The sequence below is a fragment of the Pongo abelii genome, chromosome 10, assembly GCF_028885655.2.
Source record: "Pongo abelii isolate AG06213 chromosome 10, NHGRI_mPonAbe1-v2.0_pri, whole genome shotgun sequence".
In the NCBI taxonomy this organism is placed as follows: domain Eukaryota; kingdom Metazoa; phylum Chordata; class Mammalia; order Primates; family Hominidae; genus Pongo; species Pongo abelii.
Window position 1 is genome coordinate 108736260 of NC_071995.2, and position 17641 is coordinate 108753900.

General features: G+C 42.8%; 1 protein-coding gene across 25 annotated transcripts in view; it reads right to left on the bottom strand.

The window, feature by feature from the left end:
• Nucleotides 1–17641, bottom strand: part of GIT2 (GIT ArfGAP 2) — a 66735-nt gene that overhangs the window by 15617 nt on the left and 33477 nt on the right. For 8 of the 25 annotated variants that reach the window (XM_024256573.3, XM_024256577.3, XM_024256570.3 and 5 more), the window contains exons 10-15: nt 16289–16361; nt 15952–16049; nt 14529–14640; nt 7668–7810; nt 5745–5894; nt 1828–2076 (exon numbers count right to left, since the gene is read on the bottom strand). In XM_024256573.3, the coding sequence (XP_024112341.1) occupies nt 1828–2076; nt 5745–5894; nt 7668–7810; nt 14529–14640; nt 15952–16049; nt 16289–16361 (825 nt within the window). Of the gene's footprint in view, nt 1–1827; nt 2077–2632; nt 3431–5744; nt 5895–7667; nt 7811–14528; nt 14641–15951; nt 16050–16288; nt 16362–17641 lie in introns of those variants that run through there. The other 17 variants (XM_063711892.1, XM_063711895.1, XM_063711893.1 and 14 more) reach the window with 5 other exon arrangements.

Here is a 17641-nt window from a genome sequence, read left to right on the forward strand (position 1 = left end):
TGGAACACCACATATTATGTGACGTGAGTGCTGCAGTCTCAGTGGCCACCAGTGACAGGACCCCAGAGACGTTTAAACCCTTGGTGAAACACCTCCTGGAAATTACTCTGAATTTAATAAGGCTGCTTTTCCATAAGGGAAATACCTAACATAATTTGTCAAACTTGTCAATAAATTTTTAATGGATACTATGAAATGCATATTTGTTTTTCAATCAGGACTGATGTGAAATGAGAAACTATAAAAATGATTCTAAGTTGCTATACACTATCAATCTAATTTTTAGTACAATTACAGCGCCTTCCTGATATGATATCTTTATATTCTAATTTTTTCTAAAGTAAGACAGTATACTGAAAAATAACAAAGCTGTTTTTCCTAAATTTTGTCTTCAGCTATACAAAAATAAGATTCTTAGGGTGGGTGCGGTAGCTCACACCTGTAATCCTAGCACTTTGGGAGGCTGAGGCGGACGGATTGCCTGAGCTCAGGAGTTTGAGACCAGCCTGGGCAACATGATGAAACCCCGTCTCTACTAAAACACAAAAAAATTAGCCAGGCGTGGGAGCATGTGCCTGTAGTCCCAGCTACTCAGGAGGCTGAGGCAGGAGAACTGCTTCAACCCAGGAGGTAAAGGTTGCAATGAGCTGAGATCACACCACTGCACTCCAGCCTGGGTGACAGAGCGAGACTCCGTCTCAAAAAAAAAAAGATTCTTAACTTAGTTCAATGGCATTCCCATTACATCAAATGTATCAAATCAATTGCCTTAGAATGTTAAACCCAAATATCTTAAAAAGAATTTGAAATAAGAGACTCCCAATTATAGTAAAACAATATTGTAATTTTACCACACTGAAAACTGACAAAATTAAACTAGGGTTTAATTTACGAAACCATGTCCTTGCTTTGCATCTACCTTCAGAATTTTTTTGGAAACTCCCATAAAATTTGACTGAAGAAATAATAAACTTTGACACTCAAAAAGACAAATACTACTCTCTGAAAAAGCATCACATGAAAAAGTTTAAATGTCTGTAACATCTTGGCAAAACACATATTTTTATAATAAAGTAATCCAGAAGAAATATATTTGAAAACCTTATAACACAGTATGTATCCCATTGCAAAATAAGATTGTAAGAACCCTGCTGCAGAACACAATCTCTGGAATTCAGCGCTTCTAAGACTGATGTAGAGTATTACATTTCCTTTTCTGAGATGACAAAGCCACACTTCCCCCACCACGGGGGGAGGAGCAGGATGCAGAAGCGAACCTAGCAGGCACACTGAGCACACGTGGAGAGGCTGTGGAGGCCTGGAGCCTTCCAGCCTTTCCTGGGTACCTGGGCCACAGACTCAAGGCCACCTGCTTGCGGAGGAGCTGAAAAGGCGTCTTGGATTCTAAGGGTTCCAGTCCTTAAAGGAGCACATCCCTGTCTAGCTCCAAGAAGGCAACACTTCCTTCTGAGAGTGAACTTTATGATTTGTTTTTGTTTTTGGAAGTGGAGAATGAAGGAAGCTTTACCAAAAAAAGTTCCAACACTGGCTGGTTGAGAAATAATCATGGATGTGGGGGAGAAAAAAGCAGCAGTTCGGGCAAGAGCCAGAATCCCCAACTTGGTTAGGAAACCATCAGCCCATGGCCCTGTGTGCTTGTGGGAATATTGCAAGCATCTGTGGACATGTTAATACAGCAAACACAATGGTAACTCTCTTAGTCCAATTTGGCAAAGCAGAGGTGTGGGGACCTGTAGGTTCAGAAGAGGGAACAGAGTAGTCAGGCTGCACAGAGTGAACAGCAGAAGCGCCAGTGGTGTTACTTACGTGCGCGGGGAAGGGCTGGAGTCTCGTCCTGCTCTCTTCGGGGTGGCTCGCTTCTCCCATTGGGAGATACGGTTTCTGACCTGATCCGGTCTCGTACATGGACATGGGCCTACTGCCCCGGGCAGACGGACGTCTCTTTAAGGAAGAGTGGTTGGAAGTGTCTGTGTACTCAGAACCAGTTTGCACCTGATATATATTGGTTGTGGCCTGTTTCCTGAGGTTCGAATTTTCACTCTGGAGTGTTTGAAGCTGAAAGAAATGTTTGGCAGTGGGACTGTGTTTTTTTATAGCAAGCAGAAAAAGCAAACACCAAGTAAATGAATACAACTACCAGCTTTAAACAATAAGGACAGTAACAGCTAGCCGGGCTGAAAATAAAAAGCCAATACAAACAAGGACCCTTTCTTCTGGATTGGGTGAAACACAATCAACTCCCTTCATCACGTAAGCAAATTAAATAGCTTCATTTCTGAATGCGGAAAAGTTGTGGTTTGGACTTCCTCAAAACAAAATGTCTAACCACTTAAAAATTTGTCATGGTGGGGCTGGGAAATGTTTGCAGGCAAGCTGTACACTGGATTATTCTAAGGCTGTTTCAAGCAAGAGTTCGAGATCATTAAAACATCATTTAGGTAACTTGCTTTTCAAATGAGCCCTGAGCAATTTGCAAAGGCCAAAAATGACAGCAGACACCATGGAAGCAGCACAAAGATGACTAGGGTTGCTTTGCAAAGCAAGAAAGACAGAAGTTCAGCTCATGAAAAATCAGATCGCCTATTGCTTTCCAAAAAGCCAACAAGAAAAATTATGATCAACAAGTTTTTATTACATAATACTCTTGATATTCCAAACAATTCAGCACTTTGTAAAAAAAAAAAAAAAAAAAAGAAAGAAAAAAAGAGAAAACCGGATCATGGTAAGTTTGCTATATTAACATATCACGAAGAAAACTGGAAACCTATTATCTATGGAATTGACATCTTCGCATGGATGCTCCACGCAGCACGCTTGCTTCCGTCAGGTGAGTGATCATCTTTCGGCCAGGGCTGGAATATTTGGCCTTTCTCTCCTTTGGCTTTGTCACCCAAAAAACACGACCTCAGTGGTGTCAGCTTTGAACATGCTAATCTGCCCGGCACCACCCCATTTTAGAGACTGTCACTTGGAGGCCCTGAATGCTCCTTCCATTCCTCACATGCAGGCTGCTCCATGGTGCTGGATGGATTAGAGTTAAGGGGTCAGCAGGGAATCGTGTTACTCTTTGGCATCTGGCATTTTAAACACCATTCACCACGTCCATTCTGCGCAGGGTCCTTCCCTTCTGGTGCGCCTTCATCTTCCATGGACATTTTATAAGCTGGGTGTGGTGTGAGTTCAGCTGTCTACTCTTTGACAGAGATTGTAAAATCTGACCAAATTCCCCACCAGTGCCAAGGTTTAAGTCCACAAGCAACTGTTTGCACCGGAAGATCATTACTTTTTCAGTAGCAAACCCATTCAATGTTAGGAGTTACTTTCAATTTTTATTTAGAAAGCACCAATCTGTGAAAAATACACCAATAGTAGTTGCTCCTCTTCATTAATTAGCATCTTTTCCAAGCAACTGTTAAACGTGAAAGATCAGATACAAATCATGCTACTTTGTCAACTTTATGTATATTAAAAACTTTACCTAACTTTGAAATAAAATCAATACATCTTTGCTAAATAAACAAATTCTATATACTTTATATTAATCATGCCAAACTGCTGTGAAAGTGTGACTTACTGCCTCTTCCACAGAAAGACCACTCATTCTGTTTCCTTGAAGAGCAAGCCATTACAGAATGATAGATTGCTTTTATATCACAAAGGCTGGCAGGGTATAGCTCATATCTGCAATTCCCTTTCCAGGGAAAGAACAGCTGCAAAGTGACAAAGCAGCCCTGAACATTTCTACATTCCAGGATACAGACAGGCATGAAGTGCCTGTTGAAACTATTCATTAGAGAACCCAGGGCCTAGAGTGAAATGGTCAAGGTTCAAGGACTGAGGCGTGTAACTGACACATGTCCCTCAATGGGGCACTGGTGCATGTGATCACGTGTTTGTATAAAAAGCCTCTGTGGCAGTTATTTAGTTAAGGCCTTAAAATCTGAAACTTTATCCTAACACTTTTCATGCCTGGATTTTGTCTGAATGTGTTCTCATGAGCACAAGTTCTTGGTTTCAATTTTTAAAAATGTTAGTACTCTGTATTTAGAGAGATGTCTTCACATAAATTTTAATGATGTTTATCTTAATAAGAACCAGGCTACACTTTTTTATTTGGAAGGAGTATAAGGGAAAATAAAAAGTTATAGACAATTCAATAGTTTCAGAAATCAAAAGCACTTCTAAGAATTGATGAGATAATCAATATGCAAAAGCAAATAATTTCACTTTGCATTTCTCAAAGAAGCTCAAGACATTTGCTTTCAGAGATAATGAGGCTCTCTCTGGTGATTTCCAAAAATACTAAAAGAAGCATTGTTAGATTTTAAAAGGTGATGTGCAGCAGATTGATTTACAGTGGCAAAATCAGCATGTTTCAGAAATAGTCACCTGGTCAAAATTATTAGTCCAATTAATGGAACAAACTATAATCCACTAAATAAAATATATTCCAAAGAAGGCAGAGAAAATACAGGTCCTGTATGTTATGACAAAGGGGCTCTCGGTCTGTCTCGTTTACAGCTGCACAGCAGCCCTAGACAGGGCTGGGAGACACAGAACAAGTGTCTGTTCGTTTAAGGCTAGCTGATCTTGAGCATTCTTCATTCCCTGCTACTATAGGCATTAGAGCCATTTATTTCAAAAAGTCTCAAAAATGCTCTAGAACTCAACATAAAAAGAATCCTAGACCAAACTCCAGGCAAAAGTGCACAGCAATTTCCTTCCCTAGTAAATAGAGGGGCATGGGCCCCTTTTTAGTTCTTCCACCTTCCTTTAGGAAGCAGCACTGAAAAGAGTCCAGGCACACATGGAGTGTACCACGTCCTCAGGTCTTGAAAATGATTTGAAAACCTTACTTCTCAAATGACAGCCTAAAGACATAGATTATATATTTCATTTTGTTTCTGGTTAAGTAAAGTGTCCAAATCTCATTTTAGAGCTGAATGATGAGTGATACCCACAAAGTCATGGGCAAAATTTGGAATTTTTCGAATTCCCTTACTTAGCCTTCTCATAAAGAGTTGCATACACAATCCCCCTCCTACTAGGGTATTCCTTGCTACCATCAACCACACTCCTTTTAGGGATTAATATATTCACATGGTTCTGATTCTCTCAAAAGGTAATGAATGAGAAAATGCTGAGCAAATGAGATTGTTTTTTTTTTACCAGTGTGCAGCTCTTCCTAGTACAAATGAAATGTTTTTTCTTATTTTTTGAGAACCTACTCTGGCAGGCCCTCCTGAAGGCTCTGGGGATAATACAAGTTAGTAGTAAAAACTGGTGAGCAATAAGGTGGGGATGTGGGATAGGGCTGCCAGGGTGGGAGCAGGGTTTGAATGCTGACAAACATGCCCCTGCCCAGGGCTCTCATTGGCTCTGTCTCCATGGTGTGATCATCCTTCCCTAGCAATGGGAAGAATCACATCCATGGAGCCCCATCCAGGTTTCCAGGAAGCACAGAACAGTGCAAGGGTTATTCTAATGGGCACAAATGCTTAAATAGGATGTTAGGTTTCTCCTACCTGGGGAACTTACTCTGGATATATTTCATTTTAAATATCCAAATACATCCTGCTTCAAAAAGACAACTTGGCCCAAAGATTTCTAAGGCTGTTACAATAACTGTTTTTCTTTCCTCAGACCATATCACAGTGCCTGAGATTCTTCCTTGTACTATGGGATTACAGCGTCAACCACCCTGGCATTTATTAACATGTTACCTTTTTCTGCATAATTCTCAGCTCGTCACTCAAGTTGTTATTCACCTTCATTAGCTGCTGTATCTTGGCCTCAGAAGCCACTAGAGCGTTTTTGACCTCCATAAATTCCTGTACAGTGACTGGTCCATCTGATAAATCTGAATCTAGGCTCTAAAAATAAATTGGGAAAACGTTCACAATCTGAGATGATGAGAACATTAAAGACTAACAGCTCAAGAATTTCAAATTCTGACCAAGCCAGCTGAATTGCAAAGTTAGTCAAACCAAATCAAGGCCTCTGAGAGTAATGCAAAACTAAAACATAAAAGTAGGGTCACTATCCTATTTAAAAAATTTGAAAGTCAGTATTTTCTAATAGAACAGGCAGTGAGGCTACACATCTATGCTGACAATGACTGTCTAAGGAGGTCTGTCCTGTCTTGTAAGCCTTTCTCTCGTTCACTCGTTTTGTTTTTATTCATTCTTTCATTAATTCATTCATTCCAACATTTTCATTGAACATTAGGCAGTGTTCTAGGTGCTTGGGATATATTAGAAAAGAGACAAAGATTCCTGCTTCCATGGTATTTATATTCCAACAGCATGAGAGAGTATATATATTGCATGATTGAGGGTGATGAGTGCTGTAGGAAAAGATAAGACAGAGCAGGGTAGGGGACTGCATGTTAAGCGGGGAGCTGGGGTAAGCCTGTGAGTGGGTGAGAGGTGAGCAGAGCCCCAGGAGGTGAGGGGATGAGTCACATGAATCTGGAGGAAGAACATTCCAGCCTGCAGTGGAGCTCAGCTAGAGGGAGCAGGTGTGTGGGATGGATTGGGCAGGAGGCCAAGCAGTTGACAGAGGGCCTGGTCACAGAGGGTCTTGGAATGACCTCAGCTCTCACTGAGTGAACCAGGTGGCTTCCGGGAAGTCTGCACAGGGGTGTCCCCTGCATCTGCTAATGGTGCCATCTTTCTCACAATCATGTGGGCTGAAGAACTCCAAACACATCTTCTATAAGTCTATCTCCCCACTTCAACCTTCCGACTTATTGCCAAGACTTTTCTATTCTACCTTCCTATTCATCCATTCTCAAATGACTGCCAAGCCCCTCTGTGGGTGTGTCCTGGGGGTCAGCAGAGGGTGCACAGCCTGGGGTCCTGCCGCCCTCTCCCCCAGCTCACACTCTGGTGCCAAGGTCTCTCCCACCCGCACCATCCTAGCATGGGTCCTGGGGTGGCCTGCATCAGCTCCAGTATGGACCTCTCCCTCCATTCTCTAACCCACCAGAAGAGTCCTCCCCAGACATGGCATCCTGGGCTCTGCACTGCCTGTGAGGCCCACTCTCTTCCGTCGGGCGTCATACCCCTCCTGCTGCAGCTTCGAGTCCCATCCATTTTAGGCTGTCCCTATGCATGACCAGCTTCCCCTTAGATGCCCTGGTTTCACCTTCTTTCTGACTCCTCCACATGCCCAATCCCAAGCGTCCCTTGAGGTGCATCTTAAGAGCTGTCCTATGACACAGCCCCACCTGATGCTCCCAGCCATAGGTTCTCTCTCTGCTCACTCCCTCAGCCTGTGTGTGCTTCGTATGACACACATCACTTTGTGCCTTCTCCTGCAGTTCTCTCTCTCCTAGGCAATGAGAGCCTCACAGGAAAGGAACGAGGCTTCATTCAGGAGAGTAATATCCAGAGAAGTCACTCAGTAAACACTTGTTGAATGAATAAAACACACCAATCACTCCTCACAAGTTTTATAAAGTCTCAACTGCAGCAAGGCTGTGATGCAGGGACAAGGATCCCTATTTTAAAACCATTTAACCTTGTTTCACCTTTGCTTGGCCTGAGCTAGTAACAAACCCAACCTCACTGCACAGCAGCTTTGGCAGGGCTAGCCCTCAGCTGATGCGTGCTTGCCCTTCCATGGGACGCACGGCCTCTCACCTTCTGCCGGTTTGCTTTGTTTGCAGTGGTTTCCAAATCTGTGTCTTCGTCTGATGCCACGCTGTCATAGTCGGGCTGATCGTTGTCTTGACTCTCAACGCTGTGCTGGTTATTGATTGTTTTCAGTATGAGCTCCACATTTTCTATCAATAAAAGCAAACAACTTTACATCAGGCTTAAAACATTGCTTTTCTTCCAAAAAACTACGGAGAGGATTTTTTGGTTTAGCCATTTAAAGGACTTAAAGGGCTGAATGCTGTGCTCTTGCCTGTTATCCCAGCATTCTAGGAGGCCAAGGAGGAGAACTGCTTGAGGCCAGGAGTTTGAGACCTACCTAGGCAACATAATGAGACTCTATCCCTACAAAATAATTTAAAAATTATCCAGGCCTGGTGTCACATGCCTGTAGTCCCAGCTACTAGCTACTCAGGAGGCTAAGACAGGAGGATTGCTTGAGCCCAGGAGATTGAGGCTGCAGTAAACCACGACTACACCACTGTACTCCAGCCTGGGCATCAGAGTGAGGCCCTGTCTCTAAGAGCAAAAACAAAGACAAAAACAAAATGAACAAGGACTGAAAGAAAATGACAGAAATGGCAATGTTATATTCACACCAATATAGAGATAACAGAAAAAGTTTTCAACCAGGTGGACAGCTACATAAAAGACTCCAGCATTCTTCTCATCTACCTGCCAAATATGGGCAAATTAAACAGATGGCTTAGGAAGGAACTGCTCAGATAAAGAAGGCAGGTTCCCAAGTTTCTAGAGATAGAGCCTAGCTCCAGGTCATGAAGATAAGGCTGTAGGTAATGGAAGATAAACTGTAATTCTATGAATACCTATAACATATTTACAAGGTAATGTCAATCAAAACAGAAAGCAAATTGTTAAACTGGGGCCAGAACCTAGGCACTCAAAGAATAGAAACTTTGGGTCAGGCGCGGTGGCTCACGCCTGTAATCCCAGCACTTTGGGAGGCTGAGGCGGGCGGATCACGAGGTCAGGAGATCGAAACCATCCTGGTTAACACAGTGAAACCCTGTCTCTACTAAAAATACAAAAAATTAGCTGGGTGTGGTGGCAGGCACCTATAGTCCCAGCTACTTGGGAGGCTGAGGCAGGAGAATGGCATGAACCCGCTTGCAGTAAGCCAAGATCACGCCACTGCACTCCAGCCTGGGCAACAGAGTGAGACTCCGTCTCAAAAAAAAAAAAGAAAAAAAAGAATAGAAACATTGGCATTTAGTCAATTACCTGCATCTCAGTGAGAGAAAGAGATAGAGGAGAATGAATCAAACAAATACACATGTGCATGTTACAGGGAGTGTCTATTCCATAGGGAACAGGGATTATTCTACAGGATCTAATACACTTTGAACAAAAGATTTCACAAACTAACCAAGTCTCTCTGATTTCTTTCAGGCAACTCAAACTCTGACTTCTAATATTATTTCCCAGAGATGTTGAGGAAACAATGGATAGATGATATCTGAGTGATGAACTGTGATTATTTAAAAGGACTAGGTCCTAGCTGGGCGCAGGGGCTCACATCTGTAATCCCAGCACTTTGGGAGGCTGAGGCAGATGGATCACTTGAAGTCACGAGTTTGAGACCAGCCTGGCCAACATGGCAAAACCCCATCCCTACTAAAAATACAAAAATTAGCTGGGCGTGGTGGTGCACATCTGTAATCCCAGCTACTTGGGAGGCTGAGGCAGGAGAATCGCTTGAACCTAGAAGGTGGAGGTTGCAGTGAGCCGAGACTGCACCACTGCACTCCAACATGGATGACAGCGAGACTATGTCTCCAAAAAATAAAAATAAAAATAAATAAATAAATAATAACAATAATAATAATAAATAAAAGGATAGGTCCTATTTTAACTGTTTAAATATTTTAAAACACACAAATATAATTACAGAATAGTCAATATATTCAATTTAGAAACTAATGAACACGTAAGATAAAGTAATCACTTATAGCCATTGTTATTTGTTGATCTATTTCTTTCTAGGTTTTTTTCTGAGCACTTATAGCCACACACAGTCAATTCTTGTTATGCTTGGTAGTTATGTTCTTTTCTTTTTTTTGAGACAGAGTCTCACTCTGTTGCCCAGGCTGGAGTGCAGTGGTGCGATCTCGGCTCACTGCAAACTCCGCCTCCCGGGTTCACGCCATTCTCCTGTCTCAGCCTCCTGAGCAGCTGGGACTACAAGCACCCGCCACCACACCCAGCTAATTTTTTTGTATTTTTTTAGTAGAGACGGGGTTTCACCGTGTTAGCCAGGAAGGTCTCGATCTCCTGACCTCGTGATCTGCCTGCCTCAGCCTCCCAAAGTGCTGGGATTACAGGCGTGAGCCACCGAACCCAGCCTCTTGGTAGTTATGTTCTAAAAAGTTGCTGTGAATTGGCCAATATTAGATCAGTGCTTCTGGGGTTATCAACCAATCAATATATAACCTTGTTCTATGTGTGTTTCTGTTTAAAGATACCTTATTTAATACATAGTATTGATTCATTAACATTGAACTCATGGCCAACGGCACTATAAATCATGCCTGAATGACGCTTATTTAACACACATTTCTCCGTAGGGCACATCACAGCCTTCTTGCACTTAGAAACACTAGACAGCACTTCAGGACTATGCTTGGGGGCCACTTTTTTTCTTATTTTTATTGAGACAGGGTCTCACTATGTCACCCAGGCTGGAGTGCACTGGCATAATCATAGCTCACTATAGCTTCTAACTCTTGGGCTCAAGTGATCCTCCTGCCTCAGCCTCCAGAGTATGTAGGACTACAGACACATGCCAACACACCTAGATAATTTTTAAATTTTTTGGTAAAGATGGGGCCTTGCTATGTTGTTCAGGCGTGCACTTTTTTTTTTTTTTTTGGAGATGGAGTCTTACTCTGTCATCCAGGCTGGAGTACAGTGGTGCGATCTCAGCTCACTGCAACCTCCGCCTCCTGGGTTCAAGTGATTCTCCTGCCTCAGCCTCCTGAGTAACTGGGATTACAGGCACGCGTCACCATGCCTGGCTAATTTTTCTTGTATTTTTATTAGAGACAGAGTTTCACCATGTTGGTCAGGCTGGTCTCGAACTCCTGACCTCATGATCGGCCCACCTCAGCCTCCCAAAGTGCTAGGGTTACAGGCGTGAGCCACCATGTCTGGCCAAGGAGACACTTTTGAGATACGGTCACCCATGCTAGGGTGCAGACGTGATCATGGCTCACTGCAGCCTCAACCTCCTGGGCACTCAATTGATCCTGGGCGGGAGGGGGCCATTTTAAAACAGTGAAATGACCAATGAAAAGCACACAAATATGACTAACATGGCACTAAATAGACCACGGACACTTGTTTATAGCATGAATGCAGAAACAAGAAGTCAAGGAGTCTCCTCCCTGTTCAATCTCAGCTGGAAACATGTGCTTTTGGTGACTCAATTTTTTTCTCTGCTCTGTACATTTCTTAGAATGACCTTGAAAATGCTGTATAAATTTTGAGGTCACAAATTTTAGCAAGTAGATGAATTTGTAAATACGGGATGTGCACATGAGGATCAACTGTGTATTTATATTTACATGTGGTATACTCACTTGTACACATATATTTACACAAATATGTTTTCCTTACAAAACTGGGGTTATACAAAACCTTTTAAAAACTTTATTATTTGGCCAGGTATGGTGGCTTATGCCTGTAATCCCAGCACTTTGGGAGGCTGAGGTGGGCAGATCGCTTAAGGCCGGGAATTCGAGAATAGCCTGGCCAACATGGAGAAACTCCGTCTTTACTGAAAAATACAAAAATTAGCTGGGTGTGGTGGTGCACACCTGTAATCCCAGCTACTCAGGAGACTGAGGCACAAGAATCACTTGATCCTGGGTGGCAGAGGTTGCAGTGAGCCAAGATTGCGCCACTGTACTCCAGCCTGGGCAACAGAATGAGACTCTTGTCTCAAAAAAAAAAAAAAAAAAAATCAAACTTTATTACTTTATCTCATATAATTACTACTATAGTATAAATGTTTCTTCCCTCCAAATCTCATGTTGAAATGTGATCCTCAATGTTGGAGGGGAGGACTAAAGGGAGGTGTTTGGGTCATGGGGGTGGATCCTTCATGAACAGATTAATGCCCTCCCTTTGTAGTGAGTTCTTGCTCTGTTAGTTCCTGCTAGGACCTGGTTATTGAAAAGAGCCTGGCACCTCCCTCCTCACTCTCTTGCTTCCTCTCTCACCGTGTGATCTCTGCACATGCAGCACCCCTTCACCTTCCATGGGTGGAGGCAGGCTGAGGCTCTCACCAGATGCCCAATCCTCCAGTTAGCAGAATCATTAGCCAAATAAACCCTTTTTCTTTACAAACTACCCAGTCTCAGGTATTCTTTTATAGCTACACAAAAGGGACTAAGACAATTACATATTCTTTTAAAAAAAGATAAGTATGTACTTTTTTTTTTTTTTTTTTTGAGATGGAGTCTTGCTCTGTTGCCCAGGCTAGAGTGCAGTGGCATGATCTTGGCTCACTGCAAGCTCCACCTCCCGGGTTCACACCATTCTCCTGCCTCAGCCTCCCGAGTAGCAGGGACCACAGGCATCCGCCACCATGCCTGCCTAATTTTTTGTATTTTTAGTAGAGACAGGGTTTCACCGTGTTAGCCAGGATAGTCTCGATCTCCTGAACTCATGATCCGCCTGCCTTGGTCTCCCAAAGTGCAGTATGTACTATTTTAAAATGTGACTAACTGTTCCTCTTTATTACTTAGTTGCTTCTAATGTTTGTGTTGTTCTACGTAACATACATATAACATCTCTGATGATTTCCCTTCAGTTAACACCTAAGAATGGAATTATCAAATCAAAGAGCAGGTATTTTTTAAGATTTTGTTTTTTAAGTTAAAACAATTTTTTTTTTTTTTGGAGACAGATTATTGCTCTGTCACTCAGGCTGGAGTGCAGTGGCGCAATCTCGGCTCACTGCAAGCTCTGCCTCCCAGGTTCACGCCATTCTCCTGCCTCAGCCTCCTGAGTAGCTGGGACTATAGGTGCCCACCACCATGCCTGGCTAATTTTTTGTAGTTTTAGTAGAGACTTGGTTTCACCATGTTAGCCAGGATGGTCTCAGTCTCCTGACCTCGTGATCTGCCCACCTCAGCCTCCCAAAGTGCTGGGATTACACCACCTCAGCCTCCCAAAGTGCTGGGATTACAAGTGTGAGCCACTGTGCCTGGCCCCCAATTTTTTTTTTTTTTTTTTTTGAGACAGAGTCTCACTCTGTTGCTCAGGTTAGACTGCAGTGGTGTGATCTCGGCTCACTGCAACCTGTGTCTCCCAGGTTCACACAATTCTCCTGCCTCAGCCTCCTGAGTAGCTGGGATTATAGGCGTGTGCCACCACACTCAGCTAATTTTTTTGTATTTTTAGTAGAGATGGGTTTCACCATGTTGGCCAGGCTGATCTCGAACTCCTGACCTCAAATGATCTGCCCTCCTCAGCCTCCCAAAGTGCTGGGATTACAGGCGTAAGGCACCACACCCAGGCCATTTTAAGACTTTAAACGTATCCAAAGACTCTTGTCACTGTGCCTTCACCAAAATTTAATAAACCTTTTCAGAACTTCCTTATTCCTGGTTGAACAGATAAAATCAAATTCCCGAACAGGCAAGAAGAATGAATGAGTTGTTGTCAGTTAATGATTACTATCTTTGGGGAATGTGATACTGACTGAAAACTTAATTTTTATGGTACATATTTCTTTTGCTTAAATGACTTACAATGAAAAACGTCTAATTTCTATAATTAGAAAAAACCAATATGCATACAGTAATAGGGCTAGAGAGGAAGGACATTCCTAAGCATGCAGACAGGACCTGGGCTACTGAACTAGACTCAACAGGGCACCTGTGAAACAGATGCTCAGAGCTCTCCTTATAATTGTATATCACAGTAATTCTCACTGAAGACATTTAAAGTTTATGGCAACAAATTTTAATTATGTTGAACTCAGTTTTGTAGGTAAGCAACAGCAGATATTATGCAGTTTCAATCAGGAAGAGTTTTTCTTTTCCTTTTTTTTTTTTTTTGAGACGGAGTCTTGCTCTGTCACTCAAGCTGGAGTGCAGTGGTGCAATCTTGGCTCACTGCAACCTCCGCCTCCCAGGTTCAAGTGATTCTCCTGCCTCAGCCTCCCGAGTAGCTGGGATTACAGGCGCCCGCCACCATGCCCTGCTAATTTTTGTATTTTTAGTAGAGATGGGGTTTCACCATGTTGGCAAGGCTGGTCTCAAACTCCTGATGTCAGGTGATCCACCCGCCTCGGCCTCCCAAAGTGCTGGGATTACAGGTGTGAGCCACTGCACCCGGCCAAGAAAAGTTTATTTTCTTATGTCCTTTAACAAGATCTAAGCCAGAGTTTTGGGTTAATTTCAGGATGCAATTTTACAGGGTAGGTAAGTGTCCCAAAACAAAACAGAAATCATATATAAGATAAATATGTGTAGCAGTTAATAACTCTGAAATATTGTTAATTCACCAGGGCTCAGACAGGTAAACTATTTATCACAATATAGTACCAATAAAACTTATAGGGGTTGGGGCTGAGGGTAGGGAACCTAGAGGACAGGTCGAAAGGTGCAGCAAACCACCATGGCACACGTATACCTTTGTAACAAGCCTGCACATTCCGCACAGGTATCCCGGAACTTAAAGTAAAAAAACAAACAAAAAACCAAAAACCTATAAAACCGTCATGTTGATGACTGCTTTAATTGGTTTATAACTTTAACACTTGAGTCAAATTTAGAGGGCCAAAAAATGCAAATGTTTGGAGGTTTGAGCAGTTACCTTTTGAACCCGAGAGAGAACTGCCCTGCTGTCTCCTCTTGGCGTCACTGAGAATGTCAATGACCAGTGTGGCAAACTCATGGGCGTTGAACCGAGCTAACTTCTGTCTGCCCTAAAGGTGGGAAAATAATTGGAAATATTTCCCAGTGTAAAAATATATACATAAATAGTCACATAAAACTAGTCAGACTATTGACAGACTTCTGCAAATACTTTCTTCTGGCATGATCAAAGTACAATTAATCCCAGCCATAATCAAACCAAGTCAATGCTTGTTTTCCATATGAACAGTTTAAAACCATTTATATAAGAGAATTTCATAATAAATGTTATGGCATTTCTCACATATGCATTGTTCTCACAATGCAGGTCTATTTTGGTAAGCAAAAATAAAATGGTTCTACTGAATGCTTTTCTTCTATTAATGCTTCAGTTTGGAAGTAGACCCAGTAATAATAAATTAATTTTGAGGGGAATTTTTAAATTTTAAGTTAAGGCCGGGTGCAGTGGCTCACGCCTGTAATCCCAGAACCTTGGGAGGCTGAGGCGGGAGGATCACTTGAGGTTAGGACTTTGTACAAAAATTAGCCAGGCATGGTGGTGGGTGCCTGTAATCCTAGCTACTCGGGGAGGCTGAGGCAGCATAATTGCTTGGGTCCGGGAGGTGGAGGTTGCAGTGAGCTGAGATGGCGCCACTGCACTCTAGCCTGGACAACAGAGCAAGTCTCCGTCTCAAAAAAAAAAAAAATTTAAGTTAAACAAAATCATAGTCTCGATATACCCTATCCTTATATATAGCTGCTAATTATAAAGACTAAAACACCTTCCTAATTCATTCAACATTTCTCCTCTTGATGGATGTGTTAGCTGTTTTTAACGCACTATTATATACAGCAGTGCTTTGACGAAAATCACGTGCATAAATTTTTATTTTATTAGAGCATATTCTCAAATGAGAAATTCCCATGTAAAAGGATGTACTTAATTTTGAGGCTTCTGAAACTGGTAAACAAATTGCTTTTCTAACATCTATAGCAATTTAAAGTTCTATCTGTTGCAAGAGAAAGCTCAGCTTACCACATCCTTACCAGTTTGGAGTATCCTTTATTATATATTTTATTAATTTGACTGATAAAACTTGCACTAATGCTTTTAAGTTGCTTTCTTAGATTACCGACAAGGTTAAACATTTCTTCACATTTGTAAGCCATTTATATTTCTTCTGTGAATTGTTTCATATTATTTCCCAGTCATTTATTTATAGTCTATTGTTTTTCTTATCAATTTGGGGGTTGTGTGTCTATGTGTAAAGGATATTAAATTTTAATCAATCAAAACATTTAGAATACTTGTCCTGGGAAAATGAAACATCTGACATCAGCCATTCCCCAACTACTATTCCTTTCCAAACTGAGCCACTTGCCTGGTTTCGTGTTGATGAGTACTCAGGATTGACCGGAAGAAAGGGGACGACCGTTGTCTCGGTTACCAGGGCGCTGTGGTTTTGCGTGGCAAGCCAGACTAGCCAGAGGAAAGAGCCAGAGACAAACCTCATCACACACCTGTGTGCCACTGCTCCTGGGAGGCACAGCTCACGCACTACGAGGGGAAACACACTCTGAAGCCAACACACGCAAAGGCAAACGTTGACACTCGCACCATCAGGACAGCAGAAATTGGACTAGTAAAACACTGAGCCTGGCAGCTTTTCACTGCCCACTGATAACAGAAGCTTATTAGATAAAGCCACGTCAAGTCACCTGCATCCGTCTCTCGCCTGTCAACTTCATCGTACACATCCATGGCAAGTTCTTCAAACAAATGATTACTTAGCTGAAAGTAAAAAATATCAGGAACACAAGGGACAACGATTAACACCAGGAGGATGAGAGGGAACTGCAACTTAGTCACCCTTTTATTGCCTACGTCTTATCCAATGCCAGTGCTTGGTACATACCCACTGTTAAACAGACATAACATTTTCAAAATCGTACAGGGCCTCTAGAAATGTCTGCCAACCACAGCAATTTCACTACTTTATGACACAGACAGAGCTGCTGCTATGAAGGAGCTAAGAGGCATCTAAAGTGCATCATCTCAGAAGTAGGTTCCAGTTCTCTACTCTTCTTGTGATATCCTGTAAGCCTCCTTTTCTGCACTTAAAAGCGTTTATCAGTTCCCCAAAGTTTAAGGGATCCTATACCCTTGCAAAAACAGCCAGGCTCAGTGGTGCACACCTATAATCCCAGCACTCTGGGAGACTGAGGCAGGTGGATTGCTTAAGCCCAGGAGTTGGAGACCAGCCTGGGCAACATGGCGAAACCCCGCCTCTACAGAAAATACAAAAACTAGCTGGGTGTGGTGGTGCACACTTGTAGTGCCAACTACTCAGGAAGCTGAGGCAGGAGGATCACTTCAGCCCAGGATATCAAGGCTGCAGTGAGCCAAGAGCACACCACTGCACTCCAGGCTGGGTGACAGAGTGAGACCCTATCTCAAAAAAGAAAAAAGAAAAGCAAAAGCCATGCTGTTTTGAGAGGATAAAATGTGCCCTTGCACAAAAACGTAACCCAGACCTCAGCTGAGTTTCTTTGCTCTCTTTCTCAGTAGCAGTCCTACTGCTTCAGTCTCCAGAAGGAAGCTTCCTACCAAAGCACAGCCTGACTCTTCAGCACACAACAACCACCTCACAGCCTGCAGTGCCTCCCTGGGCACATGGAGGATAATTGAGGTCTTCCTGGCCCAGATGAGGTTAAGCCCCTTCTGGGGTGGCTCCGCCTCTCTCTGCTCTTTCTGCCTCATGAAACACCTTGACACGTGGTAGTTGTGACTGTTAAACTGTCTGACATCTGCTTTGGGAGGACAGATGCTGAATCTGTTATATTCCCTATTGGGTTCCTTACATCCACACATAGTACCTCACACTTTAAGAGGGGCTAGAAAAGAGGCACTAGCTGGCCAGAAGGGATTTAATGCAGCAATTTAAAATGCTGGCTACAGGCTGGGTGTGGTGGCTCATGCCTATAATCCCAACACTTTGGGAGGCAGAGGCAGGAAGATCACTCACTTGAGCCTGGGAGTTCAAGGCTGCAATGAGCCATGATGGCATCACT